Below are 18,456 nucleotides of genomic sequence, written 5' to 3' on the forward strand. Positions count from 1 at the left end.
AGTGGGCAGTCCATAGATACACACCTGTCAGGTACCTGAGTCAGTCTCCATACACACCTACACTTATCTCAAACAAGGTGCTGTCGGCTAGCTAGGCACATAACAGCTGTCTTTAGCTAGGCTAATACCTGTCTATGCACATAACAGCTGTCTTTAGCTAGGCTAGGATAACACCTTTCTATGCACATAACAGCTGTCTTTAGCTAGGCTAGGCTAGCCCCTTTCTGCATCAATTTTATGGTGGAAATGTCATTATTTATGTAAAGGAAAACACAATATTCAGGCACCAGATGACCATTCAAAATATAATGCAATATAAGGCTCTCAGGCATTCTGTACTTTCAAATATGTATTCTCCTTGAGCAGTCAACATACTATCAGCTATTTCGCTAGCAAAAACGTTATTTTTTTTTTGCTACGCACCGACGCACATTACGCAAGTCGACGTATTGACGTAGTCGATTACGTCGACGCGTCGTCCCAGCCCTACTTGGCGTAACTCAATAGTGCCCTACTTGGCGTAACTCAGTGCTAACGCTGAGTTCAGGGTTGTGTGTGTGTGTGTGTGTGTGTGTCGGTCGTGTGTGTGTGTCGGTCGTGTGTGTGTGTGTGTGTGTTGTTTTCAACCCTTGTTGAGTCAACGCTTTGTGGGGATGTTTCTATTTGTGTTAGTTTTCTAACTGGGTTTTTCTAACTGTGTGTGTGTGTCGGTTGTGTGTGTGTCTGTCGTGTGTGTGTATATCTGTCGTGTGTGTGTGTGTGCGTGTGTCTGTCGTGTGTGTGTGTGTGTCCGTGTGTCGCTCCTGTGTGTGTCCGTGTGTCTCACAGGTCTCAACGCAGGGTCCCCTCCCCGTCGCCACTTGAAAGGGGTCTTCTGTCTGTCCGAGAGACCACCTCCTCTCCGCTCTGAAGAGGAGACCCCTAAACCCACCTGGTCACCCCCCTCCCAGTCCGAGAGACCGCCTCCTCTCCGCCCTGAAGAGAAGACCCCTAAACCCACCTGGTCACCCCCATCCAACCCCCCAAATGGAGGACTAAAAACCTTTCACGGTTTCATCGCTACACACATCTGAACCGGCCCCCAGCCCCCTGGGTGACAGAGAGAGACCCCCCCCCCCCCCCTCCCCAGCACAGAGAGACAGACGGACCCCCCCCTCCCCAGAGAGACGATGTCGTCCAACAAGAACCCCCACGGGCTGAAGCAGATCGGCCTGGACCAGATCTGGGACGACCTGCGCTCTGGCATCCAGCAGGTGTACACCCGGCAGAGCATGGCCAAGGCCCGCTACATGGAGCTCTACACGTATCCTCCTGTGTGTGTGTGTGTAGTGTGTGTGTGTGTGTGTGTGTGTGTGTGTGTAGTGTGTAGTGTGTAGTGTGTGTGTGTGTGTGTGGGGGGGGGGGGGGGGGGGGGGGGGGGGGTGTAGTGGGTAGTAGGAGATGACAGATGGCCATGATGCCTGGTTGCACAAAAAAAGAAAATAGCAGCGATGGTGAAAAGATGAATGCATGTTGGTTTATATCAGGTGGGCACCAGCATTTCCTGTGTGTGTGGGTAGGTAGGTAGGTGGGAGGGAGGGAGAGGAGAGAGAGAGGGAGAGAGAGGGAGAGAGAGGGGAGAGAGGGAGAGGGAGGGGGAGGGAGGGAGGGAGAGAGAGAAAGGGAGGGAGAGAGAGAGGGAGGGAGAGAGAGAGAGACAGACGTGTTTGTAGTCCATGCGTCCTGTTGTAACCTTAACCCCCCCCCCTCCCCCAGACATGTTTATAACTACTGTACCAGCGTCCACCAGTCCAACCAGGCCCGGGGGGGCCGGCCCCCCCCCCCCTCCAAGCCCTCCAAGAAGACCCCCACCCCGGGGGGGGCCCAGTTCGTGGGGCTGGAGCTCTACAAACGACTGAAGGAGTTCCTGAAGAACTACCTCACCAACCTGCTCAAGGTAACCACCTCACCTCAGAATTCCCCTGTAAGTCGTGTTCACACATACCACCGTACCAGGTAAATTCCATGGAATCTAGTGGGAAAGGCTTGTGTGTGTGAACGGGGTTTACCTCGCCACCCTGCTCAGGGTAACCAGCCCCTCCCAGACCTGCTCCTGTGGCCCTCTGGTGAACCACGGAACCAATGAACCAATGAATCTACTATTGAAGGGAGGAAGGAAGGAAGGGAGGAAGGGATGAATAAATGAACGGAAGGGAGGGAGGGAGGGAGGGAGGGAGGGAGGGAGGGATGTAGGCTACCTATTGATTCCCCATCAGCAGGGTTAGTGTTGAGGGAATAGGAATGCAGTGTTTCCTCCAGGAATTTTTACAATGGTGGCGGGTAGCGCTGACCACTGCGCGCAGCGCGCGCGCGATTTTTTCGCGTGGACGCGCATGAAACGCGCACGCGCGCTCAAAACAACGACGTAATTTCAGCCAAAACTCGAGGATGGCCCAAAAAAATAAAATGTTTTCCTGTACTTCTCCCGTGTGTCTCTTATTGTCTGTGTCTGCATGTTTTTCCAGCATGTAATTCCGTTGTCAATAAAAAAATCGTCTCCCACGACTCTTTCCGGACACGTTGGAATTTTTTACCGTAACCCCCGGAGAACCAAAGTTATTAAGCCGCAAAGGGTGCCTCATTTACCGCTGCTGGAGGAAAGTACCGCTTACCGCTGACAGCGGGGAGAGGAAATATTTCTACCCGGGAATTCGCTCCTTGCTGTGTCCACGGTGATAGGAGTGGAGGATCGACTCCACAAAACTTTTCGATTCCATGGCTTGTCCTCTTTCCGGACACATTGGAATTTTTACCGTAACCCCCGGAGAACCAAAGTTATTAAGCCGCAAAGGGTGCCTCATTTACCGCTGCTGGAGGAAAGTACCGCTTACCGCTGACAGCGGGGAGAGGAAATATTTCTACCCGGGAATTCGCTCCTTGCTGTGTCCACGGTGATAGGAGTGGAGGATCGTAGTTTGTAGACTAGACGCAGCCTAGATGTATTCGACCAATCACAAAACAGTTTTGCAAGCGCGTCGCTTCGCGCTTGTGGGTGTGTCTAGCGCTGTGAAGGTCTGAAAAGCGGCCTAAATCTTTTTTTTTTTTTTTTTGGTTGAGAAATCTGAATGGTGGCGGAGGAAATTCCATCGTGGCGGCCCGCCACGATGAAATGCATGTAGAGGAAACACTGGAATGGCCTAGGGGTGGTGGATGTAGATATGATATTATGATATCTATAGGGAGGATGGATGTAGTGAGTGGTGCAAACTTGTCACCTTTAGGTGAAATTCGCCGTTTTTACCTCAAAATAGGTGACCTACGTGAATCATGCAGATCTGCAAAAAAAATATTTGGGGGGGGGGTCTACATCTCATCTCATCCAAGTCACATGATGCCCAAGCTAACATCTTCCTGTCTGCTAAACTCTGCTGCAGTTGAAATAAAACGTCTTTAAAAGGTCTTAAAATGGTAGTAGAAACATAAGAAGTAATACAATAAAAGAACAGAAGTTATTTCTATGTTGCGATAACTTCTCAACAGGATTTTACAGGGTTCGTTCAAACTATCGTAATTCTTGAATTATATGTGCAATCGGAAAAAATCCAACAGTTTCTGAAAGCACAGAAGTTGCACTCTCTAGCCATTTAGGGTTATTACGGTAGTTCACCAAAAAAACAAATGTACTGACCTCAAAGTGTCATGGAGTGATTTGAAGAGAAGCAGTATTTTAGCGGTGTTTTATACTTTAGTGAGTTTCTGTACATATATGTTTGTGATTGTGAAATGTCACAAAGACCATCTAGGCTAGGGTAACCAATCCACCTAAAAGTTTCATTGAGGACGACGATGTAAGTGACGAAGGACTGATTTCTTCTGAACCAGGGTATGGAGGTTAGTTCTAGCGAATTTACCTGACATGCTAGAAACACATAACTACACATAATTAGATGATCATTATAAATATTATATATATTTAGTGATCGTTAAACTGTTGTTTATTATATCGACTGGGTACTTTACAACTTCAAGTTTCGTGTTATGAAAAAAACGAGTCGGTGAGTGGTTTGCCCTAGGCTGCGTTCGTAAATTCGCTCTGGAAATCTGATCAGCAGTCATGGAATGCCTCTTGTCCAATCAAATTACTTGGTCCCTTTATGACTTTGAGCCCAGTGCGCAGAGCGAATTTACGAACGCTGCCCGAGACTGTCTCGCTTCCCCCTTTACCTCGCTTCTACCCTGCTGCTACGCTGCTTCTATAACATCAGGATCAGACACAGGGCGAGACTTTCAAAAAAAACATTTTTAATGGCTTCTGTGTGCTTTAGACTTGCGTAGAATCGATTTTATTTTTATTTAAAAAGTCAGTCCGGAAAATGTATTATTGTCGCCAGACCCACTGCGTGGGAATACGACGCGTGCGGATGAGAGACAACATATAAAACAAAACTTATCGCACACTTATTGCTCTTTTGACATTGGTTAAGCTGCGCCCAAAACCCAGATATTTTGCCACGTGAAATGATAAGACAAGAGGCCACGATACGATATAATCGCCGTAGGAGGCGATTCGACTGTAGGCATGTGAAGTTAGAATTTCTTCAAACTTGCAGTGGTAGCAACGGTGTGTGTGGTTTAGTAAATATAGTGTGTGTGTGTGTGTGTGTGTGTGTGTGTGTGTGAACCTCCTGTGTGTGTGTGTGTGCCATATCTCAGTATGTAGGCTATGCAGTGTAAGTGAGTGCAAGTAAGTGTGTGAGTTTATTCTGTTATGTATGTTATTATATCTAGTAATGTGTTGAGAAGCAATGGAAATAAATCAAGAAATTTATAGAGTAGGCTAACTTACATTATCATTGTTCTATAGTGTGGCAATTCTGCCATGTCTCCGCCGCCGACTGTCACTTCCACGATTTTTTCACACGCTGTCACACGTCACACGCTGCCGGTATCCAATCGTAAATCATCCAATCCCCGTTCTCTACAGACGACGCGAAATGATAAGGTGTCTCTCACCGAGTGCTGAGGGCGGGATGATTCAAACAAACCAGGAAGTGGATTATTCCGTCCGTTCGTGTTTGTGCCGCAGGTCGCGTCCGCTGTCTGCGTCTCGGTAAATGTTTTAGCCTACTCGGACCACGAAGAGCTGGATGCAACGTAATGATACCTTTGGATACAATGCCCCGTAAGGATACAGTTGGATACAAGGCCGTTGGGAATGTCATACGCTTGCACCGGAGCTGGGGAGAGAGCAGTAGCTGCTCATCTTAAACAGCGCGGGTAACCCGACACCACTAAGCCTATCGGACTGACAGACTGTTAAAAACTGTAAGTCTTGCGTTCGTTGTGTGGGAGCGGGGTGAAGAGTGAAACTGTTTGGATACAATTGACTGTGATTGAGCTGAACTGAACTTTTGGGGATTTGATGAACTGTTGAATTGACTGTGATTGAGCTGAACTGAACTTTTGGGGATTTGATGAACTGTTGAATTGATTGTGAATCAGTGGACTGAGCATTTTTGAGTTTGTGAACTGGACACTCCCAAGTTACTGCTGGTTGCATATTTGAGTTGATTTTTTGAGAGTTCTTTGTTTATTCGTGACAATACAGTGCACCTGAATTGCAACACATGTCCTTTGTGTACTAATTTTTGTCTGTTGTGCAAAATGCTATAATATTACAATAACCTATTCACAGGTGTATAACAAAAAAGGGTTCATGTTTTGATGCATGTAGCGCTTGTAAAGGTTTAACTTGACTAAAGACTGACTAAAACAACCCCACACTAACTAAAATGGTCAGGCCTCGCCCTGACTGGCACCCCGGACAACCAAGTCAACGAGCAAAACCGTTACAATATGCAACAGAACAGATCACCCAGCATTGCTAATGAAAAGAATCAACGAATGTGATTCTAATACCAATACTTGCTCAATAGGTCTTAAAATCTATTAAAAGTGGTCTTATATGTTAAATGTAACTTGTTGAAACCTGCAGGAACCCGCATAATTATTTTGAGAACAGGTTGCTTACATTAATTATTTGGGTGTTAAGGTCAGGGCCATCGCTACTTACACGTGCATCATTGTTAGACCACTGTTAATGCTAGAGCTAACCATCTATGGGCAAAAAAAAAGTGTCACCTTTTTTGGACCATCGCCAGTTTGCACCCCTGTATATGATATCTATAGGGAGGGTGGATGTATATGATATATGATATCTCCAGTCCTGTCCCTTCTACTCTGTATAATTATTTACCGTAATTATGATTATGTGATGATATGGTTATGTTATGTTATGATTATGTTATGGTTATGTTATGATTCTATTATGTTATGTTATGATGATGTTATGATGATGTTATGATTATGTTATGGTTATATTATGTTATGATGATGTTATGTGTTTCTGTCTGATGCTCTGCTGTACACAGCAGCTCTGTCTGAACCTCCACCACACCTCCACATCTCTGATCAACTAACTCTCCTCCCTCTCTCTTCTCCTCCTCCCTCTCTCTCCTCCTCCTCCTCCCCCTTCTCCTCCTCTCCCTCCTCCTCCTCCCCATCCTCCTCCTCCTCCCCATCCTCCTCCTTCTCCTCCTCCCCCCCCCCCCCCCCCCCCCTCTCCCCCCCCCCCCCCTCCTCCAGGATGGAGAGGACCTGATGGATGAGAGTGTGTTGAAGTTCTACACCCAGCAGTGGGAGGACTACCGCTTCTCCAGCAAGGTGCTGAACGGCATCTGTGCCTACCTGAACCGCCACTGGGTCAGACGGGAGTGTGACGAAGGACGCAAGGGCATCTACGAGATCTACTCTGTAAGATAACCTCTATCTACGAGATCTACTCTGTAAGATAACCTCTATCTACGAGATCTACTCTGTAAGATAACCTCTATCAACGAGATCTACTCTGTAAGATCACCTCTACAGGGTTCGACAGTGCGACTGTTTTGGTCGCATTTGCGAGTGAATATATTTCTGTGCGACTTGGAAATACATTCAATCGCACCAGTGCGACAAAAAAAAAAAAAAAAAAAAAAAAAGCTGAACTAATGTCATTCAATCTTATGTTCGTTAATAAGATCACTGCGCATCTAAACCAATGCAATCATGCAAATGAACATTTCATTTCATGCAATGAACCAATGAATTAATGAATTTTAAAACAGAAGAAAAAAAAACAGACACGTGACCCGCAAGCACAACAAGCGCGCATTTACATTTGAAAATCCTGTCAGAAAAAGACCGCTGTTAAAATGAATCCGATTACGGCATACTTTAGCAAGGCTAATGTTAGCACCGTTCCAGACAGAGAGGAGGTAGAGGGGGGTAGTGGAGTTAACATTACAGCTGGAGACGAGAGGGACGAAGAAGACAGAGACGGGGAAAGCGAGGAGGAGAGCGCCCGGTCAGAAAGTGTGTCAGGGGAGGGGGAAGGTCATTATCCGCGCGGTGATAATGGCGGTGCCACTGCCAACGCGAAGTCTGGTCTGACAAAAGTGACAAAGGTCTACAGGTACAGTGCCGAGTGGCAAACATCTTTCCCGTGGCTGTTGCTGAAGGAAGGGAAGATGTATTGCAAGTGGTGTGTCGCCCACATGAAGTTAGCTGGAAAGACCGCGTTTGTGTCAGGAGATGCACAGCTGAAACGCGACACAGTGAAAAAACATGGTCTGTCTCGCAAACATGTAAAATGCAGGGAAGCTTTCATATCAGCTCAGAACAAGCCCCTTGAGAAAGCTGTTGAATATTCTTACTTCCCCTTTACATTGTGTGAGTCTCCATTTTTATTACGGCCAAGAGCCGGTTATGATAATTCTGATATGTTATGATAATGATAATTTGTTGTCGTCATACGAAAATTGCGCAATTTTCATTGTGCTACTGAAATTCTTGGTGTGCTACTAAATTTTTTGAAATGGTAGCACAGTGCTACCTGGGGAAAAGGTAAGCGTCAAACCCTGCTCTATCTACAAGATCTACTCTGTAAGATAACCTCTATCTACGAGATCTACTCTGTAAGATAACCTCTATCTACGAGATCTACTCTGTAAGATAACCTCTATCAACGAGATCTACTCTGTAAGATAACCTCTATCTACAATATCTACTCTGTAAGATAACCTCTATCTACGAGATCTACTCTGTAAGATAACCTCTATCTACGAGATCTACTCTGTAAGATAACCTCTATCTACGAGATCTACTCTGTAAGATAACCTCTATCTACGAGATCTACTCTGTAAGGAGGGGGGGGAGGAGGGGAGGGGAGGAGGGAGGGGGGGAGGGCATCTACGAGATCTACTCTGTAAGGAGCGGGGGGGAGGGGGGGAGGGCATCTACGAGATCTACTCTGTAAGGAGGGGGGGGGGGGCATCTACGAGATCTAGTAGAGGAGGAGGAGGGAGGGGGGGGGGCATCTACGAGATCTACTCTCTGAGGAAGGGGGGGGGGCATCTACGAGATCTACTCTCTGAGGAAGGGGGGGGGGCATCTACGAGATCTACTCTTTGAGGAAGGGGGGGGGGCATCTACGAGATCTACTCTGTCAGGAGGGGGAGGAAGGGGGGGGAGGGCAGGAATAGGGGGAGGAGGAGGAGGAGAAGAAGGAGGTGGAGGGAAGATGCCTGTACTAGGTGTGTGACTCATGGTGTCCTCTGGTTGCAGCTTGCCCTGGTGACGTGGAGGGAATGCCTCTTTAGACCGCTGAATAAACAAGTAAGTACCGCCCCCTAGTGGCCTGGCTCCACATCTCCATAATAATAATAATAATAATAATAATAATAATAACTAGAAAGGTACAATTTCTGAGGACATTGTGAAGTGTGCTTGCCCCTCACAGCCATTAGGGGGCAGGTCAGGTGCCTTTGGTTCACCCCCCGGTGAAGACCGCATGTCTCTAGCTATCAAACAAACACTATTAATGTAAAAACTATTAATGTTATGGCTTAGATATTTAGATTTTGAGTGACAGAGTGAATAGCTGAACGTTTAGATGTAAAATATGTGTATGTGGACTTAAAATTGTAGTCATAACGGCAGTTTACAAAATGTGTGAAAATGTTGAAAATATTCTCACACATTCTGGCCACTCTGTTTGTGAACATTCCATCCATTCATTCCTATGGGGCAGAAGTCTCCACAAAAACTTGATTATTGGATAAACCGTTCTCCGGAACCTTCCACAAAGCAATAGCAACACGACCGGGAACGAGCCGCACGTTTTGACACCTCTCATGTCTCCCTCGGGCCCAAACTGTGGGAGGAGTAGCCAAATTCGGCTATAATAATGAATGAATCTTTATTTCAAACATGATTTAAAATAATAATATAATAATACATATTATGAGCAATAACAATAGTGTTGCTTGCTACAGCAAGCACACTAATAATGCATTTATTTGATATAGGGCTTTTCATAGCAGTCAAAGACGCTTCATTCCATGGAGAGAATAGATGGATGAATAGAAAGTCAAACTAAAGTCACAGTCAGTAAAATCAACAATACAAACAGTTTCAGACTAAAAGCAGGTTTATAAAGGTGGTAGTGAAGTGTGTTTGAGGTGTTTCAGCTCCAGTCAGCAGCTGTGGCTGTGTGGCAGCTCGTCATAGTTAGGTTGGTATGGATGAAACCCTCAGTGACCAGGTGGATGTGTGTCTCTCTCCCTCCCTCCCCTCCCCTCCCCCCCCTCCTCCTCAGGTCACTAATGCTGTATTGAAGCTGATAGAGAAGGAGAGGAACGGAGAGACCATCAACACCAGACTAATCAGCGGTGTGGTGCAGTCCTACGGTGAGTCACATCTACATATTTGCCATTTAGCAGACGCCTTATTACAAAGCGACTTACAATCGATACATTTGACTAAGTAAGTGAATCATCAATCCACCAGTCGTAGCAGGAAGAGTAATCCAGCTCAGGCCCGTGGACATTGATAGAAGGGAAAACCTACTTCTATTACCTTCTTCTAAACCTGACTGTTGTGTGTGGTGTGTGTTCCAGTTGAGCTGGGGCTGAACGAGGACGATGCGTTTGCCAAGGGCCCGACCCTGTCTGTGTACAAGGAGTACTTTGAGACGCAGTTCCTGGCCGACACGGAGCGCTTCTACACCCGCGAGAGCACAGAGTTCCTCCAGCAGAACCCAGTCACTGAGTACATGAAGAAGGTACACACACACACACACACACACACACACACACACACACACAGAGAGAGAGAGAGAGACACACACACACACACACACACACACACACACACACACACACACACACACACACACACAGAGAGAGAGACACACACACACACACACACACACACACACACACACACCCCCCCCTGTTATATACAGCTGTAACAGAACTATGTGACGCAATATATAAAGAAGATAGGTTATATACTTATTATGGCTATATACCTGTTATTATTATTGTTATATATACCTGTTATTATTATTGTTGTACACTTGTTATTGTTGTTATATATCTGTTATTCATGTTATATATACCTGTTATATATACCTAATGTTAATGTTATACATCTGTTATTATGGTTATATATCTGCTATTATGATTATACTTTTATGCCTGTTATTAATGTTATACGCCTGTTTTTGTTCTACACCTGTTCCTGACCCTCCCTCCTTCCCTCCTGTGTGTGTGTGTGTGTCTCTCTCTTTCTCTCTTTCTCTCTCTCTCTCTCTCTCTCTGTGTCTCTCTCTCTGTGTGTCTCTCTCTCTCCCTCTCTCTCTCTCTCTCTCTCTCTCTCTCTCTCTGTGTGTGTGTGTGTGTGTCTCTCTCTGTCTCTCTCTCTCTGTGTGTCTCTCTGTCTCTCTCTCTGTGTGTCTCTCTGTGTGTCTCTGTGTGTCTCTGTGTGTCTCTCTCTCTGTGTGTCTCTCTGTCTCTCTGTGTGTCTCTCTCTCTGTCTCTCTCTCTGTGTGTCTCTCTGTCTCTCTCTCTGTGTGTCTCTGTCTCTCTCTCTCTGTGTGTCTCTCTGTCTCTCTCTCTGTGTGTCTCTCTGTCTCTCTGTGTCTCTCTCTCTGTCTCTCTCTCTGTGTGTCTCTCTCTCTCTCTCTGTGTCTCTCTCTCTCTGTGTGTCTCTCTCTGTCTCTCTCTGTGTGTCTCTCTCTCTATGTGTCTCTCTCTCTCTGAGAGCTCTGTGTGTCTCTCTGTGTGTCTCTCTCTCTGTGTGTCTCTCTCTGTCTCTCTCTCTGTGTGTCTCTCTGCCTCTCTCTCTGTGTGTCTCTCTGTCTCTCTGTGTGTCTCTCTCTCTCTCTCTGTGTGTCTCTCTGTGTGTCTCTCTCTCTGTGTGCGCCCCAGGCGGAGGCCCGTCTGCTAGAGGAGCAGAGGCGTGTGCAGGTGTACCTGCATGAGAGCACGCAGGACGAGCTGGCCAGGAAGTGTGAGCTGGTGCTGATAGAGAAACACCTGGACATCTTCCACACAGAGTTCCAGAACCTGCTGGACGCTGACAAGAACGAAGGTGAGGAGGGGAGTCACCTGACCAGGGTGGGGGGGACGGAGGGAGAGAGAGAGATACGGTAGGTAGAGAGAGAGAGAGAAAAAGAGTGTGAGGGAGAGAGGAATGAGAGAGGAGGTAGGAAGAGAGGGATGAGGGGGGGAGGGAGAGAGAGGGGGGAGGGAAAGAGAGAGACCTGACCAGGGGAGTCACCTGACAGGACAGTCACCTGACAGGGCAGTCACCTGACCAGGGGAGTCACCTGACCAGGGCAGTCACCTGACCAGGGCAGTCACCTGACCAGGGCAGTCACCTGACCAGGGGAGTCACCTGACCAGGGGAGTCACCTGACCAGGGCAGTCACTCCATGCTTCCTCTTGTTCTGGTGCATGCTTGCTTCTGACACCAATTAATGCCACCTGTCTCTCTCTCTCTCTCTCTCTCCTCTCTTTCCCCTTGCCCTCTCCCCTCTCTTTCCATGCCCCCTCTCTCCCCCTCCCTCTCTCTGTCTCTCTCTCTGTCTCTCTCTCTCTCTGTCTCTCTCTCTGTCTCTCTGTCTCTCTCTCTCTGTCCCTTCTCTCTTTCCCTCCCCCCTCTCTCTCTGTCTCTGTCTCTCTCTCTGTCCCTTCTCTCTTTCCCTCCCCCCTCTCTCTCCCTCCCACTCTTTTTCTCTCTCTTTTTCTCTCTCTCTCTACCTCTCTCCCTCCCTCCCCCCCTCCCTCCCTCTAGACCTGGGTCGTATGTACAACCTGGTGTCTCGTATCACGGACGGCCTCGGGGAGCTGAAGAAGCTTCTGGAGACTCACATCTTCACCCAGGGCCTGGCTGCTATAGAGAAGTGTGGGGAGGCCGCCCTCAACGTAAGTTCACCCAGGGCTCCTATAGAGAAGTGTGGGGATGCCGCCCTCAACGTAAGTTCACCCAGGGCTCCTATAGAGAAGTGTGGGGAGGCCGCCCTCAACGTAAGTTCACCCAGGGCTCCTATAGAGAAGTGTGGGGAGGCCGCCCTCAACGTAAGTTCACCCAGGGCTCCTATAGAGAAGTGTGGGGAGGCCGCCCTCAACGTAAGTTCACCCAGGGCTGCTATAGAGAAGTGTGGGGAGGCCGCCCTCAACGTAAGTTCACCCAGGGCCTGGCTGCTATTGGGTTGTTAAGTCTGACGTCACGCGTGACGTTTAGCAATTTCCGGGTCCAAATAAAAAATTCCCCGCACCAGAGTACCAGTGTACTACAGCGGTAGAATGACAGTTCAATCCTTTTTTAGACTGGGATCTATTCATACCACAAGGGACACAGCACTTTCCCGTTTCCCCCATATTGTCAGGGTATTTGAGCCTCGGAAAAGCGCTATATAAATATAATTAATTATTATTATTATTACTGCGGCATTTCGAAGACAGCGCCTCAGCCAACTTTGGACCCGGAAACACGTCACGACTTAACAACCGAATAGAGAAGTGTGATGGGGCCTAGCTCACCCAGGGCCTGGCTGCTATAGAGAAGTGTCATGGGGCCTAGCTCAATGTAAGACTCACACAGGACACCCTGGCCTTCACTGGTTTTTACGCCCCTGTGCTTCACTCTCTCAGTCCTGTCAAAGGTTCCACAGTTCCGGTTCCTTCCATGCAGCCCATCTCCTGTCGCCCGTTCTCTTTTTTTTTTTTTTTACAATTTTGCCATTTAGCGGATAGGGATGCTCCGATTTATCGGCCACCGATTTAAATCGGCCGATTTCACTCCAAATGACTCGATCGGTGATCGGCAAAAATGGCCGATCGCAAAAACCGTTTTTTTTTTTTTTTTTTTTTTTCCTGGGGAAGACAGATAACTGAACAGAAAACATAGGAGGACGTAACAGTATGTAAACCATGAAGGCCACGTTTATGATGTCTTTTATACAGCCATATCGACTGACTTGGGCTTCAGGCCCTAACTGGGTGATAGGCCAGACCTTTACTATGCCATAAAAATGGGTCTGCGTTTGCTTGGTGCCTAATGGATCAAAACTTTTGTCTAAAAAGCAAAAAATATGTAGGCTATCCAGTCAGTAGGCCTACAGTTATGTATTTTTAAAAAAATCGGTATCGGTATCGGTTGATCTTGAGGAAAAAAATCGGTGATCGGTATCGGCCCCAAAAATCCAGATCGGAGCATCCCTATTAGCAGGCGCTTTTTAATCCAAAGCGATTTACAATTACGAATTACAGGGACATTCCCCCTGGAGTAACTGAGGGTCAAGTGCCTTACTCAAGGGCACACTAGTAGTGGTGTGGTTTCAGGTGGGATTTGAACTCACAACCTTCCGATCTCACTATCCACTAGACCACCACTACCCCTTCAAGTGTTCTTAAAGCGTTCTTAAAGTGTGTGAGCTAGACACGTTCGTTTCAGTGAAACGTGAACGTCCAAATAGTGAAAATACCATCGCTCATCCGCTATCAAACTTTGCTTGAACTGAAGAGTAACAGTAGAGTGGAAAATAACAGCATCCGCACACTCAAACACTGTGCAAAAAAAAGTTGTTTATTGCGAGATGCTTTCAGTCAGTGAAACATGAATGTGACATTGGGTGAAAAGATACTGTGGTTATGCTGTCTTTATGGTCTTGGTCATCGGGATCATCTGAGATGTCACCTGACACCTGACACCTGACCCCTGTCCCTCTCTGTCTCCTCCTCAGGACCCCAAAATGTACGTCCAGACCATCCTAGACGTCCACAAGAAGTACAACGCCTTAGTCATGTCTGCCTTCAACAACGACGCAGGCTTCGTAGCTGCGCTGGACAAGGTAGGGGAGGCTGGGGGAGGCTGGGGGAGGCCGGGGGAGGCTGGGGGAGGCTGGGGGAGGTAGAAATCGGAGGTCAGGGCTCATTGTAATGCATGGAACAGAATGAGGAATGCTATCAAACACGTGTAGATTTAGTCAGTTTAGCTGGGAGAGTAAGGGGTGATAATCAGTGGCGGCTGGCCAATAGAGGGCGCTAGGGCGCCGCCCCCACCTTCCAACGCAGCCCCACTTCTTGTAAAATATTTTTTTAAATAAACATTGTTTATTCATAAAATGCGGCTGATATTCTGTCGGCGCCTATCAGCATTCATTAAAAATCCTCCAATACAATAAACATTTTATCTGTGTGTGTGTAAAATTCACTGTGAAAATACATAGGGGAGGAGTCGGGACGCCGGCCGAATGGCTGTCTATCCAAGTCCAAATACTTTTGGCTTACACGTGAGCTGTAGCAGCGCTCCAATTGTCTGTCTCCTATTTCCCGGCCGGGGCGCAGAAAAGTGCGCCCCGAGCATGCGCAGATTATAGGCTTACCTAGGCTGCAGCTGGTTTCTTAGGTTTTCATTTTGGAGACATTTTGGAGACATCTAGTGGACATTTTATGACATTACATTCGTTACTGCCTTTATTCATTGTATATCGGTTTTGTTTAGTCACATGACGTGAGCACACTGTTCAGACGTGATAGTAACTCGTAGCAGCAGCTAGCTGAGAGAAAGAGCTCCGGAGAATCTCATTGTTTACATTCTTGCCCTGGAAAAGGCTTTGCTTGTAAGTTTGCCTTTTATTTTCTTGCTTAACTACAATGTATAATGTATATGTTTATAAATACATAGCTTATATTATTTAAGTATAAATATTTTGGAGCTGTATTTGTATTGCTATATTGATATTATATGTTGGCTACATACTGTTGATGTTGAAGGTGTAACAGTATAGTTTTGAGCATTACAGTAATTGTACTCTTATGTTTATTTACAGTTTTACAAAATAACCAAACGACCACTCATGTTTCTGAAGATTTAGTAAAGAACTAAACTTTACTCCAGCGTCTGAGGATTCATTGATGTGTCAGTGTGTGTTCGCTATCTGTTGAAGTTGCGCCCTGGTTACGCGCAGTGGGAACAGAATAGGTAGTAAAAATTAAAAAATGTGTGAGACTTGAGAGCCCTGAATATCCGGTTGTTAAGTCTGACGTCAAACGTGACGTTTTGCAATTTCCGGCTCCAAACCAGAAATTCTCCGCACCAGAATACCAGTGTACTACAGCGGTAGAATGACAGTTTAATCGTTTTTTAGACTCGGATCTATTCATACAACAAGGGACACAGCACTTTCCCGTTTTCCCCATATTGTCAGGGTATTTGAGCCTCGGAAATGCGCTATATAAATATAATTAATTATTATTATTGCGGCATTTCGAAGACAGCGCCTCAGCCAACTTTGGACCCGGAAACACGTCGCGACTTAACAACCGATATTCGGACAGACAACAGGAGAGGAGAGCAACAGAGAGACAGACAACAGGAGAGGAGAGCAACAGAGAGACATACAACAGGAGAAGAGAGCAACAGAGAGACAGACAACAGGAGAGGAGAGCAACAGAGAGACAGACAACAGGAGAGGAGAGCAACAGAGAGACAGACAACAGGAGAGGAGAGCAATAGAGACAGAACTGAGGTGAGGTGAGCAACAGAGATAGTTCAGGATGATAACAAACAGTTCAGTATGACAGAGACAACTAATAGAAAGACAACTGTATGATTATAGAGTTTACATGTTCACGGAAATATTGTATGATAATAGAAAGGTACACTTTAATTTAATTAAAGAAGTAACAAAGAACACATTTATTATCACAATTGCATTGTGTTCCATGTCTTTCTCCATTGAATAAATAATGCCTAGTTGAATGGCTAAACAAGACAACTGTCTGGACAGTACTGCTAGAATTATTCACCTTACCGCTGCACAGATAGACAAAGGGTATAAGTCCATTCTGTTAACATTAGGTCTACTCTGCTAACAAAGACTATTCCAGTTGATTTGTCCGTTGTTGTGCATTATATTTTTGCTGTGTTTGCAGTTTGCCCTTTAATAAGTTATATATAAAAATAATTAAGTTATATATATATTCTCATGCTAAAATCGACTGTAAATCCAGATTTTAAAGTTGATATTCTTCCCCGTGGAGCATGCCCCCATAACCTGTGCCCCACCCAAAATGTTTATCACCAGCCGCCACTGGTGATAATCCAATATTTTTTCTCCTCCCCCCTCCTCCTCCCCCCCTCCTCCTCCTCCTCCTCTCCCCCCCCCCTCCTCCTCCTCCCCCCCCCCCCCCAGGCCTGTGGGCGTTTCATCAACAACAACGCGGTGACTAAGATGGTGCAGTCGTCCAGTAAATCACCTGAGCTGCTGGCACGATACTGTGACTCTCTGCTCAAGAAGAGGTGTGTGTGTGGAGTGTGTGGAGTGTGTTTGTGGTGTGTGTGTGTGTGTGTGTGTGTGTGTGTGGTCTTACTAGATATAACACACAACAGGAGGTCGTGGGGTTTGATCTGATGTTGTGTTGATGTTTTTCTGTCCAGTTCTAAGAACCCAGAGGAGGCGGAGCTTGAGGACACGCTGAACCAAGTGGTGAGCATAGATGTCAATCACAACCCTAACCCTAACTACTATAACTAACTCTTAACTACTACAACTGACTCTTAACTACTATAACTGACTCTTAACTACTATAACTAACTCTTAACTACTATAACTGACTCTTAACTACTATAACTAACTCTTAACTACTATAACTAACTCTTAACTACTATAACTGACTCCTAACTACTATAACTGACTCTTAACTACTACAACTGACTCTTAACTACTATAACTGACTCATAACTACTATAACTGACTCTTAACTACTATAACTGACTCTTAACTACTATAACTGACTCTTAACTACTATAACTGTCTCTTAACTACTATAACTGACTCTTAACTACTATAACTAACTCTTAACTACTATAACTGACTCTTAACTACTATAACTAACTCTTAACTACTATAACTGACTCTTAACTACTATAACTGACTCTTAACTACTATAACTAACTCTTAACTACTATAACTGACTCTTAACTGCTATAACTAACTCTTAACTACTATAACTGACTCTTAACTGCTATAACTAACTCTTAACTACTATAACTGACTCTTAACTACTATAACTGACTCTTAACTACTATAACTGACTCATAACTACTATAACTGACTCTTAACTACTATAACTGACTTAACTACTATAACTGACTCTTAACTACTATAACTGACTCTTAACTGCTATAACTAACTCTTAACTACTATAACTGACTCTTAACTACTGTAACTAACTCTTAACTACTATAACTGACTCTTAACTGCTATAACTAACTCTTAACTGCTATAACTAACTCTTAACTGCTATAACTAACTCTTAACTACTATAACTGACTCTTAACTACTATAACTGACTCTTAACTACTATAACTGACTCTTAACTACTATAACTAACTCTTAACTACTCTAACTGACTCTTAACTGCTATAACTGACTCTTAACTGCTATAACTAACTCTTAACTACTATAACTGACTCTTAACTACTATAACTGACTCATAACTACTATAACTGACTCTTAACTACTATAACTGACTCTTAACTACTATAACTAACTCTTAACTACTATAACTAACTCTTAACTGCTATAACTGACTCTTAACTACTATAACTGACTCTTAACTACTATAACTAACTCTTAACTACTATAACTGACTCTTAACTACTATAACTGACTCTTAACTACTATAACTAACTCTTAACTACTATAACTGACTCTTAACTACTATAACTAACTCTTAACTACTATAACTAACTCTTAACTGCTATAACTGACTCTTAACTACTATAACTAACTCGTAACTACTATAACTGACTCTTAACTACTATAACTGACTCTTAACTACTATAACTAACTCTTAACTAATATAACTAACTCTTAACTACTATAACTGACTCTTAACTGCTATAACTGACTCTTAACTACTATAACTAACTCTTAACTACTATAACTGACTCTTAACTACTATAACTGACTCTTAACTACTATAACTAACTCTTAACTAATATAACTAACTCTTAACTACTATAACTGACTCTTAACTGCTATAACTGACTCTTAACTACTATAACTAACTCTTAACTACT

At 45.1% G+C, this 18,456-nt stretch overlaps 1 protein-coding gene across 1 annotated transcript in view; it reads left to right on the forward strand.

Annotated features, from left to right (window-relative positions):
* Positions 1–1,169: 1,169 nt before the first annotated feature.
* Positions 1,170–18,456, forward strand: part of cul1a (cullin 1a) — a gene marked incomplete at its 5' end in the record, with an annotated part of 29,855 nt that continues 12,568 nt past the window's right edge. Inside the window, 11 exons of the mRNA XM_080523815.1 lie at positions 1,170–1,303; positions 1,756–1,936; positions 6,625–6,792; positions 8,644–8,694; positions 9,677–9,767; positions 9,978–10,141; positions 11,292–11,454; positions 12,160–12,290; positions 14,111–14,218; positions 16,565–16,671; positions 16,810–16,858. Coding sequence (XP_080379941.1) covers positions 1,170–1,303; positions 1,756–1,936; positions 6,625–6,792; positions 8,644–8,694; positions 9,677–9,767; positions 9,978–10,141; positions 11,292–11,454; positions 12,160–12,290; positions 14,111–14,218; positions 16,565–16,671; positions 16,810–16,858 — 1,347 coding nt within the window. The remainder of the gene's footprint in view (positions 1,304–1,755; positions 1,937–6,624; positions 6,793–8,643; positions 8,695–9,676; positions 9,768–9,977; positions 10,142–11,291; positions 11,455–12,159; positions 12,291–14,110; positions 14,219–16,564; positions 16,672–16,809; positions 16,859–18,456) is intronic.

This window comes from Nansenia antarctica (genome assembly GCF_963989245.1).
Source record: "Nansenia antarctica genome assembly, chromosome: 2".
NCBI lineage: Eukaryota > Metazoa > Chordata > Actinopteri > Argentiniformes > Microstomatidae > Nansenia > Nansenia antarctica.